Source organism: Tamandua tetradactyla, chromosome 12 (genome assembly GCF_023851605.1).
Source record: "Tamandua tetradactyla isolate mTamTet1 chromosome 12, mTamTet1.pri, whole genome shotgun sequence".
Lineage (NCBI taxonomy): Eukaryota > Metazoa > Chordata > Mammalia > Pilosa > Myrmecophagidae > Tamandua > Tamandua tetradactyla.
This window is the reverse complement of record NC_135338.1, coordinates 101,100,099-101,127,687: the sequence shown is the minus strand read 5'-3', so window position 1 is coordinate 101,127,687 and position 27,589 is coordinate 101,100,099. Positions and strand designations below refer to the sequence as shown.

Here is a 27,589-nt window from a genome sequence, read left to right as displayed (position 1 = left end):
ATGGACATTACGATTTAATAAAGCCAGCCACCAGTGAAGCATTTCTTTCAGTGATGACAACTATTAAAATCAAGTGTTGTAATAAATGGAACCTAGAAGCAGACTTTTGAATAACTGTGTCCCTCTACTAGGACCTACGCCCAGGACTGTCAGGTAAGCAGAGGTGACCCTGCCTCTACTGTCAAGAACACAGTTTTCCTGGAGAGCAAAAGTACCTAAACATGCCTGGCTCCTAGGACAAAGCCAGGTTCCCTTTGGAGAGGTGGCAGTCTGTGCAGCTACACAGCTGGGAAAATGACTCTCATTAAATGCAAACATGAAAATTCACAGTACACTGCTGAAACAAGTCATGAGGAATCATGCGTTAAATGCAAGCATTAAAAAGTGTAATGAACGTCACAAGCTTTTACAAACAAGGTCATCTTACTTGGGTGTTTTGGTTCCACAGCAACCCTCACAATAGGGGTGGCCTCAAAGTTGAGTGGTATAAATGGCGGGCAGGACGGCAGGCTACACAGTGTTGCGGATTTCAGCACAAAATCTTGTAGGCCTCCTATTCCTGCAGGGAGAAGGATCCACGGGATCAATAAGGGTGATAAACTCTGAACTGACATGAGAAAAATAACAGCAACAACCCAGTATATATGTTACGGTACCAAACACTTCCAAAATATTTCAAGTGACTTGCATTGTGTTCTTCGTTCAGCTGGATATCGTTTAATTGTTGTTAAAGTACAGAAATTCTGCTGGATTTTGTTTTTCCAATGTACAAATCCTGCTGCATCAGACTGGACAAACCTGTACCTATTTTTGACGACAGAACTTAATCATTTCCAGGTATGTCTGTCTGGAAACACTTATTTCTAATGATAAATCTTAGGTCGTTTTAATACATTTTGATGAAGATCAATCTATTGAAATAATCTTTTCCGCAAAATTTACTTGCAGACAGGTAAAGAGAATTTAGAGCCCTAAAGTGTGATGTTTCTTATGGAATACTTGAGCCTAAGCCTCCTTCCACTAACCAAAGTTTAGAAGAGAAACCCATTCCCCACCACTATCCCAACCTCACTTTAGGATCCTGGTTGATGGCTGCATGAGACTTCAGCTTTGAGCACACAGGGTAGAAAGAATGCCTTAGAAGTAGAGACGAAGGGGCACAATGAACCTCACATCCAGTGTATGGATACACAACATTTTAGAATACATTAAGAAAAACAAAGACACTTGTACTTTGGGGTCAAGGTAGAGGAAGGAGGGCATGGGAGGGGAATTTAGCTGCTTTAGGGGAGAGTGACACAGAAGAGGCAGGATAAGATCAGCATCCTGCTTCTGTATCTTGGGCTTAGAAAGCAGGCAAACATCTTTGCTCCCTTCAGTCGACACACCAACGTAAGAGTACAGGGAGATGGGATGCTACAATATCAAACATCCAGCTTGGCGGAGGGGAACTGAAGCAGAGGCTTCTGGCACATGAACTTGGAAGATGCCTCAGAGGTTTCTTTCAGTCTAGCTACATGATGTGGAACGCCTCCTCTAATATTCACATTTGAATGCATCCAGAACTGCACCCCTACATTAAGGGATAGCCCCAACTGTTAACAAAAAAAACACTCCTTACATCAGCCCACCAATATCTTCCCCACGTCCGCACATTGCTTCTAGTTCAGTTCTCCAAAGGTCCACAGAAAATGTGCTTCTTCCACTTTTGTAAACTGCCCTTTGGAGTTTGAAGGCAATGGCTAGATCCTTTTAATAACCCTTTTCTGCTTCACACTAAATATCATTAGCTCCTTTAACTGTTCAGCTCATGACATGATTTCCAGATTTTTCGTGTGCATGGGTGAAGTTTCCTGGGTGCTAGATTCAGTCAAACTTTAAATCTCTTGTTATCATATCTCTTGTTTCAACACACAGAGAGATCTACACCTGGCTACAGCTCCCTATTCATGTCCCCAACTGGTACCATGCCGTGAAAGATCTGCCATGCTTTCAGGACCTGCCAAAGTTTCCCCCAAGTCTACTTCCAAATTAGAAATAACATCTCCCTCGAGGCCTGGAGTTTAGGGAAACCCCACAGTAAATATTCCCTTTCAAACTCCATCCATCCTGCTTCTGACCTCTGACCAGCATGCATTTCCTTCCTGCACACGCAGCACATGGTTTCAATGGAAGGTAAATGCTGGTCTCTCTATATCACCAGAGACGCTAGCTGCCGATAGTCAGTATATTCTCAACACCGCCTCTTTGAACTTCTGCTTTATATTCTGCTGGTCAAATTGCCAAATCTATTCTTGCTATTTAGATATACCTAGATTTGTTAACATGACTATACCTCACTTAAAAAGAGAAAGGGATAAAAGGTCAATACTACAGTACTCCTATTCATGATAAAGACTTATAGAAAAAACAATGCTTGTTCCAAAAAAAATAAAAGTAAAAAAATTCACCATCTGTACTGCAGGCTATCATCTTTATTTTTAAGTATAGTTTTAAAATCTAGGAACAGGGATAATCACAATAAAATGAAATTTAAACTCTTGAAAAACTCTTGATACACTATCAAATAATTATTAGACATACAACTTGTTATTTACACAAAAAGTTTAAAACAACCTCCATATTTTAAAAATGATTCTGAGTACAAATGTGAAAAAGAACAGCACACCTATAATCACACCAGTCTAATACGGTCACTACTTTCACTTTTGTTTCATTTCTTCTTCTCTATCGGTATGCTTTATGCTGTTACGGCGCAAATAGAATTCTGGTCATTTTTCCTACTTAAGTCACGTGATTTTCACTCAGTCACTTTAGTCAACGTTTCGGGAAGGCGGAGCAGCCCCCCACTAAAGTGCACCCACAGGGCAGCTTTCACCTGGATGGAGGTGAGGGCACCTCTCCCGGGTAGCTCAGAAAGATAAATCAGTGTGGCACTGACTTGTTTTTAGTTACCAAATTTAATTTATTGTGAAATTTCAAAGATTAAAGAGAGTGCAAGATTTTATTTTTGTTTATTAAAAAAGGGGCATATGACTTTAAGAAAAGAACAGGTATAGAAATATGGAGTGACAGCAATTTACTGGAAACCAAGAATTCTAGCTTATTTTTAGATAAACACGAGTAGCCTCTGTCTGACTGAAGATAAATGATGGAAGTCCTCTCTGAAACAAATGAGCACATGAACTTTCCCCGCAGGCTGGGGTGACAGAAACACCATCACCTACACACAGAGTTCCTCAACCAGCCTGACACTGTTCCCTTCAAATCCTTCTTAATCAAAATCAGTATTTTATAACACTCTCGGGTCAAATGTTTTTCTAAGCTCTCCCCAATGTTTCCCTTTAAAAAGAATTCAAGCAACAAACAATATTACGGAGAGCATCTTCCTGATATGAGACTGGAAACACTGTGTGAGACCTTCTGCTGAAACTTCTCTTCTTAACAACTCTCTCTTGCACAGGCTGCATCAATGGAGGCGAGGCGACACAGGAGGGAGGCAGACGGTAAGGCCACTACTGAATTCTGACGCTGTAGCCTGCGGATGAGCGACGAGCTGTCTGGACAAAGAGCAGCATTACTATCTTCAGGAAAGTTTGGATTTGCAAAGTGCTCTTTCATTGCTGGTATAAAAAAATGACTGGAATTTTAAAAAATGTTACAAAATGGTTTCCTGACCACCAAAGTTTTATTTCACACAGACCTGAAGACACTACAACACCAAGATCGGCCTGTTCCTCTTCATCTGTTTAAACGGTGGCACTAACACAACCTATGGCAGCTATGCACACAGCCGGATCACGCCTGTAAGAGCGATGAACACAACTACAACTTCGGGAGTGACGGAGCTGCTGGGTTTGGAAGACCACCTTCTGCTGCTCGAGTCCCTTCTGTCTTCAGACACCAAGGATTCCTATTTCCTGACTGCAGTGTTATGCCCTGGCTCTGAATCTTTCATCAAAACTCAGATAATGTTCCCTCTGACTCAACCACAAAAAGCATGAGGAAACCCAGGCACTCTGTAACTCTCCTCCCGGCCGCAGGCAGGCGGGCACATACACGTAACACGAGCCTTCTCCAAAAAGGCCTGATCAGCATCTCCAAAGCGGACCAAGGGTTCGGGTTTGATGCCTGACTGTCCATCGTGCAATAAGCAAGCCTATCACATCGACTGCACTGTAGCTTCTCGGTGTTACAGGAGCTCCCAGGGAAAACCCTGCAATAATGGTATCACCATATAATTTCTTTTTTCTTCTCCTAGGAACAGATGGAGCTAATAACTAGCTAATAACTAGTTACTAGTAACTTGGCAAGCTATGCCAAGATTTGGTGGCTCTTTTCTCAGAAGACAGATGATGGTAAATGAGGAAAAAAAAGTGACAACTGAAGAACTAAAAACTTTTTCTTTTTTTTAGAGATTTATAATAATTTCCCTGTTTATTTTGCTTCTGCTTTTTCTTGGTAGTGTCTTTTTGAGCGTTTTAAATTTGGTGTCTAAGCTTCAAAGCTGAGAAAGTTGTGCTCACAAAGCATTGATACATAGTTAATTCAACTTTTGGTATTTTTCAAAGATTTTAGCTCTGAGGGCAGGGACACTCGACAGTATATTTCATCATGCAGTGTCTTCAGTAAATGAATGAATACTATACAGTTCCTGTGCTCACAAAGGTTAAAATCTGGTGGGGTCAAAGGAAGATAACAGGCAACTATAATACAGTGTCACACATGTTATAAGGTGAAAAGTCCATAGTTTGTGGGAAATCTGGAGGTTGAAGTTATAGGCTTATTGGAGAAAACAGGTGCAGTGTGGAGCCAAAAGTACTACTGAAAAAAACACGTCCACCCTATTCTTTGCACTTCCTTGGGATCTTCCAACTGCCACCTTTTCATGCATATTGCTACGTTTGATTTCAAGTCAGAGGGACTTGAGTTTAATTTTTCATCTCTGACTTTACGCCAGCTATCTAACCTCTCCGAATTTGTTTCCATATTGTGCTGGTTTGTAAGGAAGTATGCCCCCTAGAAAATCCATGTTTTAATCAAAATATCATTTCATAAAGGTAGAATGGTGTCTGTTCAACATGTATGTTTGAAACTGTGATTGGATCATCTCCCTGGATGATGTGATTTAGTCAAGAATGGTTGTTAAACTGGATTAGGGGACGACATGTCTCCACCCATTTGGGTGGGTCTTGATTGGTTTACTGGAGTCCTATAAAAGAGGAAATATTTTGGAGAATGAGGGACTCAGAGAGAGCAACACTACGAAGCAGAGAGTCCATCAGCCAGCAACCTTTGGAGATGAAGAAGGAAATCGCCTCCTGAGAAGCTTCATGAAACTAGAAGCCAGGAGATAAAGTTAGCAGATGACGCCATGTTTGCCACGTGCCCTTCCAGATGAGAGAGAAGCCCTGACTGTGTTCACCATGTTCCCTTACACTTGAGAGAGAAACCCTGAACTTCATTGGCCTTCTAGAACCAAGGTGTCTTTCCCTGGATGGATGCTTTTGACTGGACATTTCTATAGACTTGTTTTAATCGGACATTTTCTTGGCCTTAGAACTGTAAACTAGCAACTCATTAAATTTCCCTTGTTAAAAGCCATTCCATTTCTGATATATTTCATTCCAGCAGCTAGCAAACTAGAACACACATCCATAACATGCAAAGAATACAAGGGGTATCTCATAGGGTTACTGTGGGCATTAAGATAACGAGATGAAGTGTTGCAGTACTAGGCAGAGAAGGTGGTGGTGGTTATAATGGTTATGGTAGCAGTAACAGCAGCAGTAGTAGTATTTATCTTATTATTAGATTTGTTAAACTATTTAGAATATATTTTGGTGTATGATATGAACTGTGAATTTGCTCTTGTATATATAGAACTAGGTAACTGTAAGGAAGGCTGTAATAATTTCTTTATGAGGCACACATTCATGTCCATAATTAGATCCATTTATAAGCATTAAAACCTGCCCCACTGACTTTTTGTTTTTGTGTGGGTAGACACGGAGATTCGAACCCAGGTCTCCAGCATGGCAGGTGAGAACTCTGCCTGCTGAGCCACCGTGGCCCGCCCTGTCCCACTGACTTTTCTAGTTTCCCAGATGCTGAAATAAATGCCATTCAGTGGGTTGGCTTAACAAGAAGAGTTTACTGGTTCAAGGTCTCAGAGGCCTGCTTCCAGCTGGGGTTGGGGTCTTCCATGTGGGCGTCAGGCTTTGGGGTGCCTGGCTTTTCTGTCACATGGCCCCGTCTGCTCTTCTCCTCCAGGGCCGACTTCCGCCTCTGGCTGTTCCTGTGCCTTCCCTCTCTGTAACAGGATGACGGCCTGTCCCGCCTCTGGCTGTTCCCTGTGCCTTCCCTCTCTGCAACAGGACGACGGCCTGTCCCGCCTCTGGCTGTTCCCTGTGCCTTCCCTCTCTGCAACAGGACGACGACCTGTCCTGCATTAGCTGAATCACACTCTGCATGATGTGACCGCTCCAAAGGTTCTATTTACAATGGGTTCACATCCACAGGAATGGACGAAGATTAAGAACATGTTTTCTGAGATACTTAACTCCAAGCCATCATACTGACCTACATTTATATTTTAATAGTAACACATGGTTTTATATGATTCTTCAAGATGTGCTTCGTTGTAATCCAACTGACTTAAATAAATGAAGGGAAACATACAGCTTCAAACAATGCTGGAAATTTGTTTTAACAAAAAAAGAGAGATATGGCTTTATGTGACAAGGAAATCATAAGCAGATTCCATTTACCTTTAAACCCAAAATATTTTCAATAAAAAACAGGAAGCAGAATCATTTCCAGTTGAAATGGCAACTTCAGCACAGGTACACAAATGATTCTGACTGAAATGGTCAAAGATTAAATACAAAACTAAGGAAAGCCGGAATGAGTAGAAGAAACTAGAAAAGGGCACCTCAAACTTGGAATCCCTGTTAGCTGCGGATCAGAATAAAGAAAAATATCAAGAGTCAGCTCAAAATTCTGTTTTTGAGAAAGCAGTGTGCCTTCAGGGAAAAGAAAAAAGCACAGACAGTGTAGTAATGTTAGTGTGTTGCAAATACAGACCCATGAAAAAGAAAAAAGAACCCAACACATATGTGGGAACACGGAAAATGACGGCATAGCAACAGTGGTACAAAGGAGAGAGGATTCAGTAAATGGCATGAACAATTAACGAATGAAACAGAAAATATAATAATGTAACTGCCTCTTTATCATACATTATTTATAAAAATAAGTTTCATATGGATCAAAGACCTAAATGTGTAACAAAAAAGCGCAAACTATAAGATGATATCATTAAACTAAAGACAGATAAATCTGACTATATTATCAAAAAATTTACAAATCAAAAGACAGCATAAGCAAAGTTTATGCACAGAAGGAGCAACAGATAGGAAATTAGGCAAAGCACATAAGCAGTTTAAGGAAAAGAGACTCTGAAAGAAACATTAGTTCTGTCAGAAAACATAATAATACTACCAAAAATAAAGGAAATGCAAATCAAAACACAGATACTACTTCACACCAGCACAACTGATAAAGGTTTGAAAAAAACGTGTTGACAAATATGCGCAAGAAAAATGTAGGTCTTGTATATTATAGTGGGAACAAAAATTGTTACAAATCTCTGGGAGAACAATTCTGCGATCAGTAAAGTACGTCCAGACTACCACGCACTGATCTGATTTCTGGCTGTAGTAAAGTACGTCCGGACCACCACGCACTGATCTGATTTCTAGCTGTAGTAAAGCACGTCCGGACCACCACGCACCGATCTGATTTCTAGCTGTAGTAAAGTACGTCCGGACCACCACGCACTGATCTGATTTCTGGCTGTAGTAAAGTACGTCCAGACCACCACGCACTGATCTGATTTCTAGCTGTAGTAAAGCACGTCCGGACCACCACGCACCGATCTGATTTCTAGCTGTAGTAAAGTACGTCCAGACCACCACGCACCGATCTGATTTCTGGCTGTAGTAAAGTACGTCCAGACCACCACGCACTGATCTGATTTCTGGCTGTAGTAAAGTACGTCCAGACTACCACGCACTGATCTGATTTCTGGCTGTAGTAAAGTACGTCCGGACCACCACGCACTGATCTGATTTCTAGCTGTAGTAAAGTACGTCCGGACCACCACGCACTGATCTGATTTCTGGCTGTAGTAAAGTACGTCCGGACCACCACGCACTGATCTGATTTCTAGCTGTAGTAAAGTACGTCCGGACCACCACGCACTGATCTGATTTCTAGCTGTAGTAAAGTACGTCCGGACCACCACGCACCGATCTGATTTCTAGCTGTAGTAAAGTACGTCCGGACCACCAGGCACCGATCTGATTTCTAGCTGTAGTAAAGTACGTCCGGACCACCAGGCACCGATCTGATTTCTAGCTGTAGTAAAGTACGTCCGGACCACCACGCACCGATCTGATTTCTAGCTGTAGTAAAGTACGTCCGGACCACCACGCACCGATCTGATTTCTAGCTGTAGTAAAGTACATCCGGACCACCACGCACCGATCTGATTTCTAGCTGTAGTAAAGTACGTCCAGACTACCACGCACCGATCTGATTTCTAGCTGTAGTAAAGTACGTCCAGACCACCACGCACTGATCTGATTTCTAGCTGTAGTAAAGTACGTCCAGACTACCACGCACTGATCTGATTTCTAGCTGTAGACCACAGCAGTGATGAAAACAGGTGGTTACAACACCCTTTGAGGTAATTCGTTAACTGGTGGGGGCATTTTTACTGCCCACATGAATATTTATACCCATTTGTAGAGCTTTATATTTTTATTTTTTATATTTATATTTATATTTAGAGAATATATTGATATTTAGAGAAAAATCCTTTTCAGAGCTGGACCCCGTTTCTCGGGTTTGCCAATCAAGAGCTTAACTTGGTACGCTGCTCTGTGTATCTCCAAGTCCTATGTACCCCCTCCTTTCTTTCAGGGCCCAGAACTTTTCAAATCCAAAAAAACCTCTGTTATTTCTTTTTCTTTACCCATCAGCCCTGCCCCCTCCACACCCAGACAAAAACCAACGACCTCTGCTTTTACTTGGGGTCCAGCTGAGCTGGGGGTCTATCTTCAGCAGTCAGAATTTGTTTATTAATTCCGCAATTGGAGCTTGGTTGCTCAGCCCCTGTTGCTAGTCAAGTCCTGTAGGGAGAAGCCTGTGGGGGGGGCACCAGCCGCCGCAGCTCACGGTTCTGGGGGTGCTCGCAGCAGGTCCAGCTGGTCCAGACTGGTGTACACTGTGTGTCCAGCCACTGACGTGGCCCCTGCAGTTGTTCTGTCCTGTTCCTGCTATTTACTAGCTGCTCTGCAGGATGAACTAAATCCCACACCTCGCCAAGCCACCATCTTGGCCCCTCCCTCAGCACTTGAGATTTTTGAAACTACTGCCGTGTGTCTGTATCTCGATGCGGCACAATGATTATGGCACAGATACAGCTTACTGAATATTAGAATTTATGGAAGAAATGGAATTCCTAAAGGGGAAAAGTAACAATGCTAGAATGCTAACTGCTTTTTATACGAACATAGGCCATTTCAATTTAAGCCAACACCTTTTCCAGTGCATGCGTTACTTCCCCAAGAGAAGCAACTTTCAATGCAGTTTTGTTATGGTGGGTTGAAAAAAAAAACTTAAAAAGGCCTTCACATTTACCTCCCTACTTCACAGATCAATGACATGAGCATTTCAGATTATACTTTTGATATTAATACCACTGTAAGCTGAATGCTAATGAGGTTTTGCACTACAGTAGCCACGGGTTTGATTTAATAATGTCACGGTCGTATGGGTTGGTTAGCACTGGGATTATGAAGCAAGCAAAGATGTCAACATCCTGTTTATAGTTTCCCATGAAATGGGTTGGCTTTCAACAATGGAAATTTATTAGCTTAAAGTTCTGAAGCTGAGAAAAATGTTCAAATCGAGGCCTCATCAAGGAGCTACTTTCTTCCTGCAGATCAGCTGCCAGTGAGCGCTGGCCCCTCTGCCACACAGCAAGGCACATGGTGGCATCTGCTGGCCTCTCCCTCCTCTTCTGGGTTTCCTGGTTTTCAGCTTCTTGCTTCTATGGCTTTTTCTCTCTATGTCTGATTTTCATCATCTCATAAAGGATTCCAGTAAGAGGGTAAAGACAGACCCTGGGCCCCGCCTTAACTGAAGTAACCTTATCAAAAGATCCTACTTACAATAGGTTCACACCCACAGGAATGGATTAGAGTTAAGAACATGATTTTCTGGGGTATACACAGTTTGAAAACACCACACACACCTTTATAAAGAAGGAAGGAATCTGTACTGGAGGGTTAGATTAATGAAGACTCAGTTTAAAACAGAAGTGAAAATAACTAAAGATTGGGATCCAAAACTGATATAACCATTCTCAGTAGCTACCAGTTTGTAAAATGACAGCCTCAATACATTTCTACAGAGAGGCAGTTTTCATAACTAAATTAGAACATCCTAAATACCTAAAAATAAAGGGCTGGCAACCAAATATGGCACACTAGCCAATAAAATATGATGCAGCCACTAGCGACCTGTGAAGAGTACTTATATAAAACATAAAAAACAGAACATAATATTCTATATAAATATAATTACATAAGTAAAAACAAGAAAAATAATTAAAATGTGAGAAATGTTATAGTATTAGGGCTGAAATGATAAGATTATCATTTCTAACATAAAAGTTATTAACATAAAAAGTTTTTTTACAAACTACCTAAATGCTGAAGAAACTTTTCAGTTTTTTAAGAAATGACATTAATAGGAATCATATGACCATCAACTATATAAACTGATTCATGACAAAAGTGACCCTGCATTGCAATGAGGATTCACTATTACTTCTAGGTCAACTGGATATTCACACTGGGAGGAGAAAATCAATCTTGCCACATACCCCACCTCACTGCATTTACAAAAATCAATTTCGGATAGATTGAAGATTTAAATCTGATAAGTAAAACAAAAAAAGATTGCAGCAGGACAGCACAGAACACCTGCAGGACCGGAGTGTGTAAAGGTTTCTTAAACAGAAAAGGCAACATTATGAGAACAGAAAGGTGTTAAAGAGTGGAAGAAAGACTGTAATACATACATCCAACAAAGAAATTATCCACATGCATATTACACTTCAATAAAACATTTACTTAAAATTGTTATTTGACACAAATTCCATGGGTACTTAGAGTGCTTCTGAGTCTTTTAGAAAAGCCATTAATTGCAACTAATAAAAACAAACAATTGCAGAAGCTTTAAACCAGAACTGACAGCAAAAGAGAGACACTGGCTTAACAGAGGTTTTTTCTCCTTAGTTCTTCTTGCTCCACATCACATCCTCCAAGGACTAACAAATGTGTCTCTCACTGCAGTGCCCTTGTAGTGATTCTCCTATGTCTGTTCTTGATCAAATCGCTTCCTGATTCAGTAAGGGCAGTCAGACTCCTCCTGGACTGCATACTTCTGCCTACTCTCCGGTTGCTGATACACCAGTTTATCTGAAGGTTGTTTTCCCTTTAAATATTCACTGGAAGATGCTCAAAAGATTATGAAAACTATTCTTTGGTTTTGGTCTGCTTTTATTTCACGGTAAAACAAAACAATCCCCAGCAAACACCACATACTTCTCTACTACTGCCTCAATTTATTTATAAAAAACAGTCTAACACATTACCCAAAGAATTTCCAAGTGTCTCTTTCCACTCTTCTCAGCTACCACTGCTGAAATTTAACCACCATTAGAGTACAATAACCTGAGCTCACGCCATGAGAAATGTTCCCTTGGCTCTAAGAAAGCCAGAGAAAAACTGCTGTAAAAAGTAGGTCGGCAAAATATTCTGAGACTTATTTCAAGTTGGTGATTTCCACAATATGGACAAGGTGGCCTTGGTATCTGAATCTCTGGGCAAAGACTCCAGAAATACTGTGAGGAAAGACTGTCATTTCAAACCGATGCCAACCAGGAGACCCATAGAAGGAAACGTTAACAGGAGTACTTTTATTCTGCTAGGGTCACTTGGATGTGTCTTCTCTAAAACCAGTCTACCTCTGATTTATTCTCAAACTTTATCCCTAGCGAAACCTGTTACAAACTAAAGAATTCCCCTGTAACAACAAGCACAAATGCTGATGAAGCATCAGTGAAGAAGCCTTCTGAAAAGTTGTTTTTACAGTTCATTCACTTGTTCTCTTATTATTCAACAAATCTTTAATAAGGACTTGGTGTGCCCCAAACACACCTATGCACAGAAGAGGAACAGAGATGGTGGGTAAGTTACCCTGTTTCAAGGGGGAACGAAGTTGAGACAAGGTAAAACTCTGAAAAAGAGTGTTGTAAGTAAAGCAGGCACTCAAGAAACGTCTGTGAAACTGATTTGGGGTGGGGAGGCTATTCTCTACCCTAAAGTCTATATTCTAGTGGGCAGGAAATTTTGTCTTTTGGTCACTGCTGTATTTCCAGCACTGGAACATGGCTGGCACATACAAAAACATTCACATCTTTCTTGAATGCAAATGAATCACTGAATGAAAGACATTATCACTTGATTGTAATTTTTATTCCTTGTACTACACATGAAATGCATATTTATATGAGACCTACCAGAGTTTGCTAATAGCAATATAAATCACAACACTAAATAAAAGTCTTTCTGAAAAGGTACACGATTGCTGAAAAATACAACCTACATAACTGGCAAAAAGTCTGCTTTGAATCCCTTGTAGATCCTACTAATTTTCTGTTTCTAGAATAAAATATAAATGTGCAAAGAGCAGGAGGTACCTCATGGCTCACTCCCTTACGCCCTTAAATACTCTGCCTGTAATGGAGAGGCCTCTGGTCCTTTCTAAAACTGGAACCCTATCTCCTGAGCAAGCCCTAGCCTCCTACCCTGCTTTACTTTCCCCCACAGCCACTATATGAACATCTGTAGGCATTGTTTATTTTCTGTCTCCCTTCATGTAAGGAAAGGTTCATGAAGGCAGAGGCTGCATTTAACCCCCAGAGCACTGCCTGGTATCTAACAGGTCCTCAATACATATTTGTTGAATGAATGAATGAACCTCATTTCTTTAAAATGTTGATTACGATGAAGTAATAACTGATTAAACTGGCAAAGTAGCTACCACGGTATAAATACAATGATGGTCACTGCAGCATTGTTGGAAATCAGAAAAATAACAAGCATAACAACAAACTAATTATTCATTAGGGCAGGACTGGTTGAAAACACTGTGATGCAACCATAAAATTAATTCAGCCATGGAAAATAATATGGTAAGTCTGAATGTAATAACATATTCTAAGATAAAGTAATAATGAAATATTCTAAAGTCCATCATGATTAAAAAATGCAGTGTAGAAGTGAAACATTAACGGTGAGATTTCGCCTCACTTTCCTTTTTAATGTAAGGAGATGATACTTGATATATCTTGGTATGCGTGGTTAGAAAGTATACATAACATATGGGTAAACAGAAAATACACATAGTATATGGATAAATTTCCCTTTAACTGACTAGTTACCAGAAACCTGAATAGTATCAGATTTACTATTCTCAGTGACAACACAGAAAAGCACAATTAATCCTTCTAGCTCTTATTCTCACTTGATAGTCACTTATTCAATCATTCAATACTTTTTGAACATCTACGGCATGACAAGTTCTCTGGTAAGCACTGAGAAACAAAAATAAATATGACATTGCCTCGATCCCTAGTGTTTTCCTTGCTTTCTTGTGGTGCCCAAATCACATTCCCTGTCAGAGCAGCACTACCTTCAATTTAACCTTCTGAGACAACACAGACTTAAATATTTTTTTTCCTCTGTTTCCAATTCTGCCCCTTCCGTTGATTCTTTTTTTCTTTTGTAATTATCTATTTTGTTTTCCAGATACATTGGTGAAAGTTTATCACCTTAAACTAGGTATTCAGTATGTTAGATTTTTTTTATTAATTAAAAAAAAATTTAACTAACACAACATTTAGAAATCGTTCCATTCTACATATGCAATCAGTAGTTCTTAATACCATCACATAGATGTATGATCATCATTTCTTAGTACATTTGCATCGATTTAGAAAAAGAAATAGCAAGACAACAGAAAAAGAAATAAAATGATAATATAGAGAAAAAAATAAAAATAAAAAATACAAAAAATATATATAAAAAACAAACAAACAAACAAAAAACTATAGCTCAGATGCAGCTTCATTCGGTGTTTTAACATAATTACATTACAATTAGGTAGTATTGTGCTGTCCATTTTTGAGTTTTTGTATCTAGTCCTGTTGCACAGTCTGTATCCCTTCAGCTCCAATTACCCATTATCTTACCCTGTTTCTAACTCCTGATGGTCTCTGTTACCATCAACATATTCCAAGTTTATCCTCGAATGTCAGTTCACATCAGTGGGACCATACAGTATTTGTCCTTTAGTTTTTGGCTAGTATCACTCAGCATAATGTTCTCTAGGTCCATCCATGTTATTACATGCTTCATAAGTTTATTCTGTCTTAAAGCTGCATAATATTCCATCGTATGTATATACCACAGTTTGTTTAGCCACTCGTCTGTTGATGGACATTTTGGCTGTTTCCATCTCTTTGCAATTGTAAATAACGCTGCTATAAACATTGGTGTGCAAATGTCCGTTTGTGTCTTTGCCCTTAAGTCCTTTGAGTAGATACCTAGCAATGTATTGCTGGGTCGTATGGCAATTCTATACTCAGTTTTTTGAGGAACCGCCAAACTGCCTTCCACAGTGGTTGCACCATTTGACTTTCCCACCAACAGTGGATAAGTGTGCCTCTTTCTCCGCATCCTCTCCAGCACTTGTCATTTTCTGTTTTGTTGATAATGGCCATTCTGGTGGGTGTGAGATATCATCTCATTGTGGTTTTGATTTGCATTTCTCTAATGGCCAGGGACATTGAGCATCTCTTCATGTGCCTTTTGGCCATTTGTATTTCCTCTTCTGAGAGGTGTCTGTTCAAGTCTTTTTCCCATTTTGTAATTGGGTTGGCTGTCTTTTTGTTGTTGAGTTGTAAATACTTTCTTGAAAGCTAGCTATCATGTCTTCCTCAATACTTCTGCTTTCATAAGCCCCCCATAAAAACTTTCAATTCCCTCCATCCTCTATGCATAAGCTTAACAGAGCAAAATATTGTATTCAGGTAAAAAAAAAAAATAAGTCAGTTGCACAGACAAGTACATTTCTAGGCAGTTATAGTTATTTCTGTGAAAAAGGGTCTTCAGTTTGTGGTTGACAATAGGCTTGTTGTGTGCTAAGAGTCTAAGATAATGGTTAAACAGTCAACTGGAGTTCTGATCTTCTTTCATCAAGTACAGCATCCTGCACACAAAGTAACAGGCACCTACCAGTGTCCAGAATAGTACATCTGGAGTACTATTCCTACTCAGAAGGACAAAGTCAAACTTGAGTTCATGCAGCACCAGAGAAGACGGCGAGTTGCCTGGAAACCACATTTTATAGGTATGAAGGACAAGAAGCCAGAATGTGGCATGAAGTCGGGTTTAATCACCAACCTCCCCATGCAGAGCCAGTGAGGCCGGGCAGACACTGCAGGCGAGTGAGCGGGCAGCCAACTATGCCAAGGTTGGAGCTGCTCTGGCACTGGTTGCTTTTAAAAGGCGTGGGGTAGAAAAACAACAACGAAGTTGAGAGGTGAAGAGGCTCACCCACAGGAAAAAGAAGCTGGTGGTAAAGTGCACTTATTACCAAGGTTCGTGTGGGAGATGGCAAAACTAATGAGGACTTGTCCAGGGCATGTTACTACAGAAGCCCTCTGACTACATATTAACTTAGAAGCAAAAAGGTATCAATTTCTCAAATACGAGGGAAAAGAAGTTGATAATCATATTTATATTACAATTCTTTCTTTAATGCAAACTTCGTTTTCTTTGGTTATTCAAATAAAGCACTGCATATTCCAAGTTACATCTGCTTGTATTTTTATCAAGCACAGGAGACAAAAATAAATTTGACAGTGAAATCTGTTTCTTTAGCATGCTACTCTCTCACTCCCTTCCTTGGGAAGTTAACCTCACTATTTTGGGGGGAAATTCTACCTCCTTAGGAGGTGGTCTTACAGCAGCACCTCAGGCATCTTTCATTAGTAATATCACTGGCCCACCTGTGTCGCTCTCCAGGACCAGTCACACCGCCAGTCCTCGGACAGCAGTAGAGGCTAGCACAGGAGAACAGGCTGGTGGTAGCGCACACCACCCTGTCTACATCTGACCGAAGAAGCTGGAAGAAATGTAATAACAACAAAGGTTCTAAGGATGGTCCAGCACAATTTATTCCATAGCTCTGAGGAGTTGAATGTTTCACCATTTTGAATATCATCACTGGGTTTACAATAGGCTCTTGTGTTCTCCGTTTGTGAATAGGGTCAGCTGGCAGCTGGTTAAATTTCATAGGGAGTTAACTGGAGCCAACATTAAAACAAAACCAAGTGCTGGATTCCCTAAAAAGTGCAAAACCACTGGGAAGTCTGCCAAGAAGAACAATATCAGGTTATCTTGTGAGTCCAAGAGCAGCATACTAGAGCAGAGCATATTCGGGGAGGGTTCACCTTGCTATGGTGATTGGAGCTGGTCAAGGAATCATCCGCACAGTTTTGTCCTACTTTCTGTTTGCTTTCTGCTGTGACACTCTAAGACGTCAAAGGTGGTGGGGTGCAGGCTAGGATAGGGGCTAAGAAAAGTGACCCAGGAGTACTGCAGGTTCTAGGCAGGATGTGCAGGGATGTAACAAATTTGGGATTCTTTTTAAATGCTGAGTAGGGAAGCAATGGTAGGAGTCCCTGGGTAGTATCTTCACTCAAAAACAAAATGGATTATGGTATCTTGGATTTAGAGAGTTCTCTGTATTGAGAAAGACAGTAAGTCATCAAGAGAAAATAAAGTAGAATTTAATAAATGTCCATTATTTATTTTACATGTCCTTCCCATGTAATCATCACAGGGTAAATTGTATTCATCATAGAGAGAACAGAGGCTCAGAAAGATTAAATAACTTACCCAAGCTCTTTTGGCTGGTGAGTGGAGGAACTGAGAATCAATTAAAGCTCTGACCCCAAAGCACCAAGCTCTTTTTAAACACTGCTGTCTCCTCGGAACAAGTATGGCTTCCCAAGGGAAGACTAAATGGAACCCTTTGAATAGTCCATGGTTCAAAATAGGGCTCCTGGCTCAGACAGAAGGACATATGCCATGAAAGTGAGCTTAGAGGCTGCAGCTCAGCGGAAGGGAGATGTCCAGGACTCATTTCTGACATAGAGGATGCAGCTTAAATTTAACAAAATTAACTCTTGAATTCACCCAAAGTGGGAACAGGAGTCACGACCAGCACGTACTTACTGGCAGAATGACTATGAAGCAACAAGGGCTGAAGAAGCTTTTTGTACCAGCCACTGTACAGAGGCAAGTCAAGCATGTGCTTTTCATTTCTAAGAAAACTAGCCTCTCCAGAGTCGAACAAGATGTCTTGTGTAACTCTAATTCAAAGTCATAGATTCTAGTGCTCAGGGCTCCTGATAAAAGCAGAGGAAAAGTTCTCTACCCTCTTTGGGTCTATTTTCTCTAACAAGTACTTTTAATCTTAAAAACAAACCTTTCCTTTATCTTCAATAACTGTCTTGCCTTTCACATATACATATGTATGTAAACACATACACACAAGAGAAATGTTACAAACTCCAATCTTAAAATGAAAGACCTTGTGTAACAGTATATGTAAACCTTTGAAGAGAAATGTGAAGTAAGCTTTCAGAAACACTTTCCAATTACATTTCATTGTATGTATTAGAGAAGCTGCCAAAATAAAAGATTTATCTGTCCAAAGAGTAAGCCATGAACACAAAACAAAAGAAAAAACAATGAAATACAGTTCAAGTGAGAAAAAAAAAAACCGAACATCCCAGTTCTATTTATCAAAAGGTCAACTCTTAAATAAAGAGATATTAAAAGGACCACAGTGCTATCAATATATTCAGACACTAACACTCAGGGATGAAACAGCTGAAGGAAGGATAGCCTTGATTTGATTCACCTAAGTCTTCATCACAAGAAAACTGTTCATTGATTTTTATCCTCCCAATCGTATTAGCTATCATTATAATCAATGGTTAATAATCATTTTTAATCTAAATATTTCATTGTTCCAAATATTGTTAGGAGAGTCATCATGATGCACGTCTACCTTGGCAAGCTCTGACTGCAATATTACTACGTGAACGAAGATCTGCACTGAGATGAGAAGGATTCTGAACCAGAAATAGTACTCTTGGTATCCAGAGGAAACAGCAGAAATACACAGGAAGTATAAACAAAGTTCAAACGATGGCTGCTAGCACACATTCACAATAACCTCAGAGAGCAATTTAAGAGAATTAACTGGTTTCAAGAAAGTTATTCTAACAATGGAAAAGACAAAAACTCTGCAATCAGGTTGACTGGTGGAAAGATATGTTCAGTTTTCCGGTCAAGGCAGAGGTTAGTCACAATGGGGAGTTTTCTGAACCAGTCCCTCCTACGTCCATGTAAATCACAATTCACTTTCTATCAAGGGCCCAGCCATACCCTCCCAAGCACCAACCACAAACATAAATTAAACACACATTCTAAATGGGATGACAACTGCCTGAGTCAAAGAAGACAGACCTGTTGCATATATCCTGTTGGATCTGTCAATTAGAATGTTAAAATATAAAACGGTCTTTTTGAAAGAAAAAATCCAAACAGGTGACAGCCTGCTAGCCTAATCATAGATAATTTGAATTTCTATACAAATCACTAGTTTGACAAAAAAAGAAAAGGAAGAGTTTGAATTTATTGTAAATTTCTTTGCCATCTTGATGATATAAATATCTGCATGGTAAAAAAAGGGGTAGCAAGTAAAATCAGAGGAGGGAATTTTACTTTTGTCCAAAATAATGTACTTTCCATGTTTTGAATAATATAAGCAATAAGTTTGACTTAGTAGTATATATAAAACATTGTACCCTATGCACAAATTATCTTTATGATGTATGTGGAACATTTTTAAAATGTCAACAAAGCCCTCAAAATACAAACTGAAAAAGCTATTATTCTTTAATTCTCCTTGATTTTTGTTCCATTACAGTTTGCATCTCTACTGGATCAAAAAGAGAGGGGATTTCTGTCATGGAAATCACTTAAAATTCATTGCCACCATCTCAGGTATTTAAGGACAACCGGTAGCTTTTTTTGCCTCATCTTTTCAACCTGGCTCTATCCACAACTTTTCCTAACCACAGCACACACACACCTTCGAAAGTCACATCTATTCATTGTAGAAGAAGTGGGGGCGGGGGGAACACCATGCACAACAATAACAACAGAATTTGGGGCTGCTCATTTCTAACAGAATTACATCAAGCAGCAGTTTTCTTTCACAGGAAAAAAAGTTTAAAAATTCATCATTCAAATGTCATCTATATAAAACATCTGGAAATGATTTCAAGGTCTTCAAAGTCATTAGTCTAAGTTATTACTTCCAACTTAAAAATGACTGGCCTTTGAAATACAGATGTGAAAGCAGCTGGACAGATCAAATACTACAGACAAAAGCACACTGAAACATAGACAGTGCTATGAAAACATAAGGTGGCAGCATGAAAAGTGGATTTGGACATAAAACCCCAAACTCATCCACTCCAATGATTTTCCTTAATGCTTAGACACAGGCAGAAAGTAGTGAGACTTTAACCCAGACCCAGCTCTGCGTCTAACTGGTGTCATTTCAGCCAGTCAACTTTCATCAAATTACACTCAATCCAAATATGATTAGAAACAAACTGAGAGGTTTTGGTCACATGCCAGAGTTTCTCATTCAAACCCATCACGGTCACTTTCTTGGAGGACATTTGGAAATTACGTGATCAAAACTGAAAGTAACTCTTCAAGGGTTATGTGTGTGGTCTTCCTGACAAAGAAAAGCTGTATAATTGTGGCTGTAACTAATTAGCCAGTGATAAAATAATCACAAGAATAATGGTCACGGGACACAAACCAGAAGAAATCTTAGACGTTAAAACACACTTGTTAGCTGAACAAGATTTCCATCAGATTTAGCCAGAAGTCTAGAAGAAAAGGATTGCTGAAGATACAACTAACAAGATTTAAAAAAATAAGGTTAGGCATGCAGCATCTGAAAAGAACAAATGTAAGTAAAAACAGGTGTGGAAATGTATAGAACCTACTGAAACAATTAAAATATAAGCAAATGTACCATTTTTGTCTTCTAGGAATGATAAAAATGAAGTATTCAGAGATAATTAATAACTAATAGTCTTCATGGTTATATTTTGCTGCTTTATGCTTAACTAAGTGCTCTAATACACACTACCTTATTTGGATTTAATAATGCCATTAGACAGGAAGTGCTCATGTGAACTGATAAAGGGATTAGCAGCAGTAATGAATTTGAACATGGATAAAAAGCTGTGCAAGAGCAGATTATGTACACCTACAGTGCCCAGTGTCTCCTGACAATAGCAAAGGCTCAAGTCATGACTGCTGAACTGTACCAAGCTGATAAAATACTGAATACCACTTGCATAAAACAGACAAGAGGCAAAACAATGTGTGTGTGCATGCTGTATGAGGAAAAGATACACACCCATTTGTCATCAATGGTTATAATTGAGAAGTGGTTACATAAATGAGGAGACAATTTTATTTTGACACTTTTGTATTGTTTGGATTTTTACCATAAGTATGTATTACTTTTGAAATTCAAACGAATGATATAAAAATAGAACAGTACTAGCTAAACTCACCAACAAAGAATGGGCCCTAGTTTTGAAACAGAAAGCATTCAAATTATATTAAAACAAACAACACAAAACTAGAAAAAAGAAAGTACACTAGGATTCTGCTATGGTTTATGATTACTGGATTCTACAAATGGAACAGTCAACTCAATAATCAAATATACTCAGCAGAGGCCTTCATGGGGGGGTGGGGAGGTATTTCAGATTCAATTAATATCCCACTAGATACCATGCTAAATGGTTACCTAGTAACACAACACAGGACTTTAAAAATATCAGTATTCAATTTATCCACAATCTTCCTTATTTATACCCAATTATGTCTCTACCCAGCTTTGAAGATAATCAAGCCCTACACTATATTTTGAACACAACATCAAGTGTACGTCTAAATTAATACAGGTACTTGAAAAAATTAATTCCCGGTGAACACACTGAACATCAGAAGCAACAGAGATGTGAACCAAAAGCAAGCTGGTGGCCGCATCCTGCAAATTCGTTTCCTAAGAAAGTGGACCCCATTATAACTTTCTGATCTGCAGAACCTCAAATTCCCCATAAATTACCTAGATGCTAAATGCCAGCAAACTAACAACTAACTGTAATAATATCCTGCAGAACTTCTATAAAGTCCATTTTCCTCCTGCTCAGAACTCTAGTCCATGTGCTCAGAGGGAAGCACCTGCGAAGGAAATACACATTCACTTCTTCACTCACACCGCACCGACACACCTCCTGCTAATGCAAACCCACCCACTGTGGATCGGGCCCAGGCGCAACATCAAAGACACGCCCAAATCACAATGATCGCTGAGACGCTCAGAGTGTAGTAGGAGATACCAACTGAGAACACATACAACATAATGCAATAACTCTTCTATTGACTAATGCATTAAATGAGGAACATATGAGAAATGTATTAAGGGATATACATCTCCAGATGACTGCCTGGAGCAGTTGGGGAAGGCTTCAGAGAAGAGGTGACATCTGAGCTGCATATTGATTCTGAGTTCACAAGGCAGTAAAGGGAGAAAAAAACACTTGGGAAGAAAATCATGACAATCCTGATGTGTTCAGGAGTGGTGAGAACTGAGGAGTGGAGAAGAAACTGAATGGTCTGGGACACCTGCTCAAGGCCAAGCACACACCTGGGCTCCTAGGTGTGACTTCAGTGTAAGGAAGTATGAAGAGACACTGGGAAGCATTTCTTTTTGAAGGTTTGGGTGAGCTCTCACATTTTACCTCCATATATACTCCCTTTACGAAAATTCTCTCAATTTGAGAATTTGTTAATTCAGCTTCTCTCATTCCCATTTTGGGAGGAGCCGACCTAGTTCTCTTCCTGTCTTTCCCAATAGCTTTCCCTCTATTACAAAGGGAAGGGCCTGGGTCTAGTCTCAACTCTCAATGCTGCCCAAACCTCGAGATGGCCCAGCCTTTCTCAGAGTCTCAGATTCCCTATTTAATGAAGGACAGGACTGATTACAGGAACCATGAAATTCAAGAATTCTACAAACAAAATGTCAAAAATCATTATAGCATATTAAATTTCCATTTTTAACAATAAGAGAGAGTGAGGAAAATCAGGAACCAAAATATTTAAAACATTTAAGCTACACAACTGTACAGAAACAAAATCATCGCTAATAAGGGATGACTAGAATAGTGTAATTTTGGGGGCAAGTCAAAATCCTCCCAGACTCAGTTTTCTTATATGCAGTATGAAGATAATAAATTTACCACTCAAGTTTGTTGTGAGGCTTAAATAAAATAACACAAACAAAAGTGACACACTGACTCCCTAGCACACAAGAGGTGCTAAGGGAACATTGGTGAAATCTAGTCCTATATATCTTTCTACTACACTTATAAATTTACCATCTCTGTTAGTATCACTTGACAAAAGATATGCAAATTAAACGAAATTACTTGCGTAAACTGTTTAGAAGTTAAAATTTTGCAGCTGATATTTTAGAAAAAATTGAAGGCTTGTGGCTTTGAAGAAAAACAACTATTATGCAATAAATCTACTAACTGCTGCTCTACAGAGACCTAAAAGAATATGTTCGTCACTCTACCTCACTCCCACCCCCAGAGGAAAGGGGATTTATCTTTATTTTTCAAAGCGTATATGATTTCTTCCATTAGTCAAATAATAAGAGGAATTTAGATACAACAGTGAAGGAATAACAAGTGTTACTTCAATTCTGCCCTTGAACCAACAGACCTAAATCCTATGAAATATGATCATCAATGCAATTATGTGCCAAACTGCTGTAAATTAACAAACATTCATCTGGGAAACATAAAACAAAACTAGCTAGTGACAGTATGCTTCTAATTGCACGGAAGATTAGCATATTAGTGATATTTTACCTTCTGCTTCACTGCCCACCAAGCAGCCATGTATTTCCATAATAAAGCTTTTTCCAACTAGAAACAACCAAAAAAAGTCATAACTCAATTTCCAAGATGAAGAGGAGACCAAAGGGAAAAGATATACAAATGTAACAATGCCTTTAGTATTTTGAAGAAGTGGGAGGGCTGGAGAAAGAAAGAGTCAAAATAAATTTAAACTGCTTTGAAATCATTCTTCAGGTTCGAACAGAAAGCCAAACTAATTTTAACCTCTCTATTTCAATGATTTGGTTATCTCTAAACTTCTGGTAATAAAAATGAAAATAAAAATAAAAAGCATGTCTACCCTGGGCTGGACATGGGCATACATTACAGTAGCCACAGCAGGGAGGAATCCTGGGTTTATTAAACTTCAGCCCAGAGAAGCACAAAACCCACGCAGCATTCACATGCCCTTTACCTCACAGTCTATAAACACGGAGAGAGGCTGCACATGTCACATGTGGCTCCTGGTGTGGCGCTCAGATCCATGCGTGGCTTGGACACTACGAGCCTTTGTTCCTGTTTTTCCATCTGACGGAAATCTGTGGAGAGGGATGCCCTCTTGTGTTCATCTCGGCGTAGCTGTGGCGTTTTGTACAGCCAGAACGACCGGCCGCAGAGGCTTTTATGAGCCATGGGGTTCCAGAGAATAGACTTAGCTCACTCAATGTGTGCCCGGAAACCATGACAGGCATAAAGGATCCTTACTGCTTGGGAAAGTGCCAATGCTTCTGAGTTGGCACAAATCTTAGAAGGTCATTCTGGACCTCTCTCCAGGCCATGTGTGGCTGGTTCGGGATGAGGACTGTGAGATGACATCTCGAGGGAGGGGCTCCTATTAGTCAGATGGCCTCTGCACTTTTGGCCATCTGAATGCCGCCTAAAGCAATCCACAGGACAGGGCAGGGCAAACAGGATAAAGCGAACAGCAAAGGAACTAAAAAACATTAGAGAAGTTGAAGACATGGGCAGTGGGGAAGCTCTCCTGGAAAATCAACTAAGAAGGAAGGGTGGCCCATAAGATATCACCTGACTCAGCCTCCTTATTTTATATAGATTTAACCTTGGGTTTGGATATTCCCAAGGAAGTAGCCAACTTGCCAGAAATCCCAAAGCTGGTCGACTCAGTCCTCTTTCTCAGATAAGAGCCTGCCTCATTGGTTAGTATGGGGTCAGAACTGTGAAGGGTCTAGAAATAATTTGAAAGATTAAATTTAAGCACCCAGTGTGAGAAATCTAATCTAGAGGTTAGTATAAAGCCAAATATATAGTAAACACAAAATAAATACATGTGAATGAATGACTTAGGCCATAAAAATCAAGCAAATCAAAAAAGAAAATCAAGCAAATCAAGGTCTGTCTTTTCAGAGCAAATAATAATTTACTAACATAAAAAATAGCATTTTTCTTCTTTTGGAAATGCAATTAAAGTTTATTAAAGAAATCTGATAACCCTTCCTGCTTTCCTAAATCCCTCCATCCACAAATCCCAAGAGAAATGTCCAAGGAGAGATAAAAATTAGGAGAAAGGCTACAGGGAAAGGTCTCATTCAAATGCTAGAATTTTGAAAAATGGGACCACATTATAGCAGGCAACCCAGGTATACAAGAATTAATTCCTGTCACTAGGAAAGCAGTAGGTCTCCAGTTAGGAGGCCAGAACAACAAAGCATAATGCTGGGTTCAAGGTGACTTCCTTAGTTCACTGTCATTAGAATTGTTCAATATTAAAAAGAAGTTGATTCTTTCCAAATGAACTTATAAATTCATACACAAAATTATTCACTACTATAGGAACAAACACATGTATTAATGTGCTTTATGCATAACTAAAACTCTAGAAGATATACACTACCATTCATAACACCTGCAATAATCACTGCCTGGGAAGGCAACTTATCTAGGCATTTCTACATTATGAGTTTTATAATAAAAGAATGTGACCAGGATTTACTTCTGTAAATAAAATAAAATGTCTTAATAAAGAAAATTTAGTATACCAGAATGAGATAAAAAGATTTCAAGTTCGGTCTGGAAGAATAAATGTCCAAGAACAGCCAAAAATTATTACAACAACTAGTGACAAAACCAGATATAAAATGTGTTATTAAAACCATCAAAATCAAATACTATAGACTGGCAAATACATCAGGAAAATAGAAAATAGGGCCCAGGAACAAACAACAGTAAACTCTGGGAAAGGTTTACTGGATAAATTGTGCTGACACAACAATTATCCATCTGGAAGGAAACAGAATTGAATACCCCATCTTACAAGTTACCGGGTCCGTGCCTTAGAATAACTAACCTGGCACATGAGAGTTACGAATACCACACCTCTGAGAATACTGTACAAAATAACAACTGTGGGCAGACAAGCTCTCTAGACAATGAGGCAACTGAGTTTTCGCCTTCTCTTGGGAGCAACCTTAGCTCAGGGGACTGGAAAGGTGTTTCAAAGACCTTCTGGAGGCGATTCTGACCTTAAGAGACCTGGGACGATGGTGACTGGTAACATTAAACGACCTTGCCTGTTCAGTCTAGGAGATGCCTCCCAGAACACATGGGACACACTGAGGAGTGGAAGAAGCAATCTGTTTCAGTGCAGCAGTGAGCCAGCACAGAATTTCCCATAACATCACCTTGGCTCTGTGGCCTAGGATAATCTTATCACATCAAAATGCCACTGCCCTGCTACCCTTTAATGAGAATTGTTCAGACCCAGAAAGGATTTTGCTCTCACTAACTTCCGAATATTTATGTTGAAAACGAATGGGTTTATTTCTAAATAAATGCTTTCCATGCTTTCCATATTCCTTTGGTACCTGAGAATATTTTAAACTCTGAAGACCTATGTGATGGCTACGAAGTACCTACTGGCTGCTCACGGGTCCTCTCATCTAAGCACAGTGATCTTACTAAGGGATTCATTCAGTCATCTCATGTAACGACTGACTGATTCACTCATGCATCCAATATTCGGTGAACACAGAGACCTTCACCAGGAACACTGACGCGCCAAGGCCCTCTGCCAGTGCCTGAAGATCCTCCGCCAAACCCCAAACCAGCATGTGTGGTGGCATGTTTGGCTGGTAAAGGCTAATAGCGCCTGCACAGACAGGAGAGGATTACCTTTCCTAGTAAATGGTGAATGGACTCTCCTCCCTGCAGCTATCAAAGTGCTTTAAAAAAAATAAAAACAAAAATATATTTCATTCCAGGCAGAACACTGGTACTTTCAACCCCTATTGCCCATACTATAATTTTGGAGTTTTAACTATGGGTCTCTCTTGCAAATGACAACCTTAAAATATTAATATATTTGTTTTTATGTAAGAAAACAAATTATACTGGAATTTTGTGGTATGCTTTGAGTGATTTTTTTAACAGAATATTATTTTAAAGGAATATATACCCATTTTTATAGCTAATTAGTAACTCCTTGCAAAAAAAATTCATACCTTTTCCTTGAATCTACCCAGCACAACTAATAGCTCTGCTGACCAGGCAGGTGGCCTCTGACATACAAATCAGGGACAACAGGGCTGCCACTGCCTGTGTTTGAGCTTTACACACGCTTCTCAGCTAGAAAGCTCTCACCCTACTCCAACTCACAGCCAGTCTCCTGCCTTCACCGCTCTTCTTTCTCTAAAACACTGGAGTTAGGTTTCGACCAAGTTTGGAGAGGGCTCCAACATCACTGCTGATGATTCCAGAGTTAAAGATGCACCTCTCTGATTTGCTTCTTTCTCAGGGAAACTCAATTCCACCACCTACGGTTGCCCCCACATTTTCCCTTTAAGAAGTTAACAGAAGTTATGATTCGTTGTAACTTTCAATAATTAGGAATAAGAAGGAAGAGTCAATGAAGCACTTTTAACAGCTAGCACATCTGATTTCTTTTCTACATACACAGTTACTTACACTGCAGGCTAACAAAAACCTACTCTGGACTTCACTAGAACAAACACAATGTTTTTGGTGGCCTACTTGACTTCTTTAAGCTAGAACAAAAGAATTGCATTTACATAAATAACATGTTTTAAATTAGAAAAATGCTTCCTTATAATTTATTTTCTTTATATGTGTGACTTTTGGAGGTCTATTAATTAATAACATTTCCCATGGAAATCAATGGTCATAACCATGCTACTTGGTTAACATTTTGCCTTCTGCTGTTGGATTTTCCCAACTGTGTTCCATTATCCTCATCTTGCAAGTAAGGAAACTAAGCACTAGAAAGGTGAAACTCCTTGCCCAAAGGCTACAAAGCTAGAATTTTAACCTAGAGTGACTGATTCTAAAACA

General features: G+C 39.5%; 1 protein-coding gene across 1 annotated transcript in view; it reads right to left on the bottom strand.

The window, feature by feature from the left end:
* EFL1 (elongation factor like GTPase 1) overlaps nt 1-27,589 on the bottom strand; it is a 154,831-nt gene that overhangs the window by 30,598 nt on the left and 96,644 nt on the right. The window contains 1 exon segment of the mRNA XM_077124350.1: nt 428-559. Coding sequence (XP_076980465.1) covers nt 428-559 — 132 coding nt within the window.